The sequence below is a fragment of the Acartia tonsa genome, chromosome 12, assembly GCF_053477335.1.
Source record: "Acartia tonsa isolate MP-2025a chromosome 12, ASM5347733v1, whole genome shotgun sequence".
Lineage (NCBI taxonomy): Eukaryota > Metazoa > Arthropoda > Copepoda > Calanoida > Acartiidae > Acartia > Acartia tonsa.
Genome location: NC_137271.1, coordinates 29,403,487 through 29,410,227, shown reverse-complemented (window position 1 = coordinate 29,410,227; position 6,741 = coordinate 29,403,487). Strand labels below are relative to the sequence as shown.

Sequence of the window (6,741 nt, the reverse complement as noted above, 5' to 3'; positions counted from 1 at the left end):
ATAACCAGACAAATACCTGGATCCCCCTGCTAGAGACCTTTTTGGTCTGCTAGCAAATACCCAATTTAAAGACGGCACAGGGTCCTCAGGGTTGGGACATACAGTTACTTAACCCTTCCCCCTCTCCAATCAATTATGAATTATTTTTTATTTGATGTATTTAAAATAAATCTATTTTTTTTTAATTTGATAAAAAATAAGATTGTTATTTTGCTTAACAAATTTGCTTTTTTAAACAAAAATCTGAAACCAAAACACTAATTTTCTTTGAAAATCATTTGATTATTTAAAAGCTAATAGAAAACAAACAATTGTTTTTTATGAATAACAAATAAAATCCTACTTCCAGTTCAGACCAACTGTGTGGCCACCACAGGTGTTAGAAACCTTTAAATCTAATTTTGATAAAAAGTAGTCCGGCAGTCCAGGGCCTAGGCTCATATTATTAAGGTTAGCAAGATATCTAGATAGATATCAAGATAGATAGTTGGATAGATAATAGTCTAAGGCCTATGCTCACATAATTTAGGTTAGCAAGATATCTAGATAGATATCAAGATAGACAGTTGGATAGATAATAGTCTAAGGCCCATGCTCACATTATTCAGGTTAGCAAGATATCTAGATAGATACCAGGATAGATAGCTGGATAGTTAATAGTCTAAGGCCCATGCTCACATTATTCAGGTTAGCAAGATATCTAGATTAAATACCAAGATAGATAGTTTGATATATGATAGTCCAGGGCATAGACTCACATAATTCAGGTTAGCAAGATATCTAGATAGATACAAAGATAGATAGTTTGATATATGATAGTCCAGGGCATAGACTCACATAATTCAGGTTAGCAAGATATCTAGATAGATAGTTGGATAGATAATTGTCTAAGGCCCATGCTCACATTATTCAGGTTAGCAAGATATCTAGATAGATAGTTGGATAGATAATTGTCTAAGGCCCATGCTCACATTATTCAGGTAAGCAAGATATCTAGATAGATAGTTGGATAGATAATTGTCTAAGGCCCATGCTCACATTATTCAGGTTAGCAAGATATCTAGATAGATAGTTGGATAGATAATAGTTCAGGGCATAGGCTCACATTATTCAGGTTAGCAAGATATCTAGATTAAATACCAAGATACATAGTTGGATAGATAATAGTCCAGGGCATAGACTCACATAATTCAGGTTAGCAAGATATCTAGATAGATAGTTTGATGAACACAGTAAAAGTGTCTGACTGATTATGACGTAACAAAAAAAATTAGCCAATGAGAGACCATTATTGACCAATGGTAAAATTTATAGTGGCCTCTCATTGGCTAATTTTTGTTACGTCATAATCAGTCAGACACTTTTACTGTGATCTAGTTTGATATATGATAGTCCAGGGCATAGGCTCAAAATATTCAGTTGATCAGGATATCTAGATAGATAATTAATATAGATAATATTCCAGGGCATAGGCTCACATAATTCAGGTTAACAAGATATCTAGATAAGTACCAAGATAGATAGTTTTATAGATAATAGTCCAGGGCATAGACTCACAGATATCTTGATAGATACCAGGATAGATAGCTGGATAGATAATAGTCTAGGGCCTAGGCCATATTATTTAGTTTAGCAAGATATCTAGATAAATTCCAAGATAGATAGTGGGATAGATAATATTCCAGGGCATAGGCTCACATTATTCAGATTAGCAATATATCTGGATAGATACCAGTATAGATAGTGGGATAGATAATAGTCTAAAGCTCAGGATTATAGTATTTAGGTTAGCAAGTTATCTAGATAGATACCAAGATAGATAGTTAGATAGATGATAGTTGATATATCAAATTAGATAAAGTTGAGATCATGAAAAATCAAGTTGTCAGAAAATAAAAACTTAATTGCTATAATTCTAAATACAATGATATAAATACAATGGATTTATCCATAAATATTTTTTTTATTTGATAGTTTGGAAGCTATTAAAAAAGTATATAGATTTGCTTCTTGTTTAACTTGTAAGTGATAATAGTCCATTCTAAATGTCTTCTTAACGTGAAACATCTTTTTATAGACTTCTATAAAATCAAATATTCTTACTTTTTAATAAAGATAAATAAACTAACTTGCTAAAATCATAATTTATAAAAAAAATTACAATTAAATATATCTAAACATTTTGTATAGGGATAGAACAATGGACAATAAATTCAATTTTAGAGTTCTAGCTTTGTAGTTTTTTAAACCAGATTTATCTAGAAAAAATACAATAAAATTTGCTATGTTAAACGTTATTGAATTTAAATAAACAAAATTGAGTAAAAGTATACAAAATTTATATTTGGTAACTTAGACCTATAATGATGTGAACTCGTTGTAATGGATTATAAAATATTTTAAGAAGAATAATGGGCTTAGTAGAATAGATAATTAAAAAAGTATCACAGTATAGTTTCTATTTTAGCCAACACATACTTAGAAGTAAGATAGAAATATTTAGAAAAATTAAACCAACTAATTAAATCACATTATGAATATTTCTTTTGAACTTTATTGTCTGCTAATAATTGTGTTGGTTAGTTACAGTAAACTTGGTCTGATAGAATAGTAGTTTTTACTGGCATTTTGCACTAGAACCCAAAGGCTTAACAATTAGCCAACATAGGAAAGATGTTTCTCGTATTCATTTGAATCCGGTGGATAGGAACCGGTTCTCATGAATACGAAAAAACTATGTCTAGCATCGTATTATATCCAGTTTTCTACGAATATAGAAATGTACAATCATAAGATTAAAACTAGTTTTTTTAGCTGGTGCCTTCGGCACCACGGGGCTAAAAAAACTAGTTTTAATCTTATAAATGTACATTCTATATCCGCGGAAAGCCGTTTATAATACAATACGAGAAATAACTATTACAATACAACCAAAAGAATTAATTTTAAATGCATTGTACCATTCTTTTATCCTTGTATAATGTATATGTATGTAAGAAACATGATAATAAGGGAGGGAGGGGGACTATGGGCTGTTTATTACAATAGTCCCCGCAGTTTTATAATATGGTTTTTTGGGTATAGTCTTTTTCGTGACAAGGAGCGATTCTTCGTAATTTCGCAGTAGCTTTTCTACTATTTCTAGCCCCTGCGGGGGGCTCTAACCCTGCGAAGCAATCACCAATATAACATAACCTAACCTGAAATAACCTATTAAAAGCCCTTTTAAAAATACGACGAATCGCCACTTAAGGGGCCTTGCCACGAAAGGGACTATACCCTGGTTTTCTTATTCGATAGCCTAAAAACATTAAAAACTTTTATTTAATTTGTTTATTAAATTGAATATCTAATGTTTAAAACACTAATTTTAATCTAATAAAGGAATAATTTTGTATATGATCAAGGGGGATGTACATCAATTTATCGGCCATTGTCTTATCCCTTTAGATCCCTGCTTATGAGGAAGTCTTGTTTAAAGCATATGTTTCGTTTTAATGTCTATAAAATTTATTTGTTTTACCTGTATATTTAAATTTCAGGTTCCTAGTCTGCCCTACCCTTTATCCAGGGGTATAATGATGATGGAGAAGTAATTAAACAGAAATACACCAGGTAAAAATATAGATTTATATACCATAATAACCTTTATAAAATATGTTATCTTTGGTAAATCTATGTTACTAAATTTTGCTAAATAAGTGCATTGTTGTACAGCCAAACTTTATAAAGAAAACTTTTAGTAGGATCTGGAATTTTTACTGTTCATCTTTATACTATATTTTTCTTATAGTTTACCTATAAACTTGATTAATCCCAATGTAATTTCTTAGTCTTCTAATATAAAATATGTCTTTTGTGGGATCTGTATTTTTTCCTTGTTCATCTTTTTACCTTTACCCCCCCCCCTTTTTACTTGCAGTTTTTAAAGAAAGAAAAAAATTTTTACAGGGGTTTCTTTTCTTAATAGGAAGCTACCCTGTAAAAAGGAACAATATCGGTTCAGTGGTTAGCAAGATCCTTTGATACACACACACTGACTTTAGTATAAGTATACAAAAAATACTAATAATTTGTTCAATCTAGGAGTGAGGAGGGTACATAAGGATGTTAGGGGTAGGTTCACCCCTTTCCAGGGGGAACCTATTTACCTTTATAGCAGGTAAACAATATTGATTCTAACAAGATTGCCAGTTTCCCTAAAGTTCCTCTTTCAGCTCAGAAACCCCTTCCCCCCAGTATTCAGAAATAATCTGTGCTCGCTCGCTAGTGACTTTAAAGAAAAGCACTACAAAAATCAACTTTTTTCTTATTTATGATGAAAGATTTGGATGGGTTCTGTTTCTAGCTTTATTACTTTCCTTCTATTTGTTGAGATACTTTTAACCTTCAATTTAAGCCTTTTTACAAAAAAAAATCAATGGATGCAGTGGCTGCAGTTTCTTAGTTTATAGTACACTAGCAGATACGCACCTAGAAGCATCTAGGGGCACTTGAACAAGGGGGCGCAGTTATGGATCACATCGGTTCAGCGGTTAGTGAGATCCTTCGGTACAGACAGATAGACATCATGTAACTTTTATATAAGGATTATGTGAATATGTCATATTTTAATTTTTAAATAATCCACAACAATATTTATTTGTTAATTCAAATTCAAATTTATTTTTAAAAATTATTAAACAATAGCTAGTATACTTAAAGATTTGCACATTTTATTTTTGATATTCTTGCATCATTCATAATTATGTTTTTAGCCTGGATTCTGATTTCTCCGCTACTGGCTCAGGAATGTTTCTGGTTCAAGTAAGTATAAGCTATATTTATATATACATAAATGTATATACAATAAATAATCTCACAAGGTGATATCTCTCAAAGTGCATAGTTGAGCAACCCCCTCCCTTCTTATTTTGAAATAAATTATAAACACCGCGGTAAGCGCACTGCAGATAATGCAAAGGGAAAAACTACCCTAATTTCGATTTTATTTCAAAATAAGGGGAGGACAGGTATAACTAAGAAAATCACTGGCAAATTAGCTGGAATAGGATGATTATTACTAATATTAACCAACACTATCATTATTATTAAGTAGATATACAAAATAATAATAAGTATAGGGTACAAGGGGCGGGAAAAAGGGAGTAGATTTAAGGATATAGGTACCCCTGTTTGCCCCCACCCATCCTATACATGTTTTGTAGAATAACCGCCTTCGCTAAGAAAAAGAAGAGCGGTCAAACTTTCCGTTGGTGTAATTTAAAATATGTTGGGAGGGGTGTAATCTATTATAATACAAAGTAGAATGATGTCTGTCCGTCCGTCTGTCTGTCCATCCCTTAAGATCTCGGTAACCACTGAACCGATTGGATTCTACTCTTCAGGGAATATACCTACTGGTCCTGTGGTGGTTTTAGGCTATTTTCTTGGGGGGTGGGACACCCCCAACCCCCCAAAAAAATCCCCCCCCCCTTTTTTGTTTTTTTGCTGAAGATTTCCTTGGTCCTTTTACGGATTTCGCCAAAACATATTTGGATCACCTCTTGGGTCAAAGCCCCTAGAGGCTAGGGGCGAAGCCGATAGTGTATAAAAAAAGAATAAAAAAGGAAAACATGACAAAAAGCAAGTAAAGGAAACAATGCAGAGTGCGGACAATAGGTTGTTTATTACACACGTCCCCAAAGTTTTATTCTAATGTTTTCATATTCGTTAGCCTAACAACTTTGGGGACTTAAATTTTGATTGGTTGTTTTATTAAGTTGGGTGTTCAGATGTTTCAACCACTAAGTTTAATCACTAGAAGGGGTAATTTTTGTATTATCACTGGGGGTGTAAACCAATTTATCGGCTATTGTCTTATCCCTCTAGATCCATGGAAACAATGTACAAATAGGACAAAATTAACCTTTTCAAATCTTGAAGTGTAAACTTTTACAACACTTAAAAGATTAGTCTTTTTTCCGTTTTTAGTAGCGAAACTACTTTATAATTCACTATGTCTGTCCGTCCGTCAGTCAGTCATTCAGTCCGACCGTCTATATCACTATACGAGATGTGATTTTCTCGGCTGCTATTTAAGATACATAGAGGGCTGAAACTTCTTGTCATCATTCCGATCATTATGGAGCACAATAAACTAAAAAACATCCATGGTGGTTAACCTGCTTCATAGCCAGTTTTTTGCTAGTTTTAAATTTTTCACATTTTCCCCCATATCTTAGGTGTTTTTGATCTGATTTTCAAATTTTTTTTCTGGATAACAATATCAAAACTAAATTCCTCTTTGTTCAAAGGGATTTTTGTATTTGTAGACGAAAGGAAGATGTTTGTGAATATTATCAAAATTAAGTTTCTATCTATGTTATTTACTTTGACTGTCAGTCTGTCAGACATCTTACAAAATATAGATATTAAAAACTATAAAAAAAAGGAAGGTTTCATGCATATTCTCCAGAAATCTATTATTGATTTTTAAAAATGCTCTTTAAATCTTTTTTTATGATTATTGTGCTTTGCTATTTATGGATGTTGTCATCCTTGTTTTGATATTGATCATCCTGTTTAGATTGGGAAAGGAATGGCCTGGTGGAAAAAAGGGACATTTACTTGTTCCTATGACCTCTGAGGTTGATGGTTGGAAGCTGGAAATAAACTCATCCACAACTCTCACCAGCCTTGAAGTAAGTGAAATATTTGTCATTTCTTCAGAAATAAAATTAGGCTTTCCATCCAAGTTCC

At 32.4% G+C, this 6,741-nt stretch overlaps 1 protein-coding gene across 1 annotated transcript in view; it reads left to right on the top strand.

Moving 5' to 3' along the window:
- Positions 1-418: 418 nt before the first annotated feature.
- LOC145333958 (uncharacterized) overlaps positions 419-6,741 on the top strand; it is a 43,259-nt gene continuing 36,936 nt past the window's right edge. Inside the window, exons 1-5 of the mRNA XM_080179217.1 lie at positions 419-450; positions 3,543-3,615; positions 4,087-4,162; positions 4,758-4,806; positions 6,569-6,683. Coding sequence (XP_080035343.1) covers positions 4,108-4,162; positions 4,758-4,806; positions 6,569-6,683 — 219 coding nt within the window. The 5' untranslated portion in view covers positions 419-450; positions 3,543-3,615; positions 4,087-4,107. The remainder of the gene's footprint in view (positions 451-3,542; positions 3,616-4,086; positions 4,163-4,757; positions 4,807-6,568; positions 6,684-6,741) is intronic.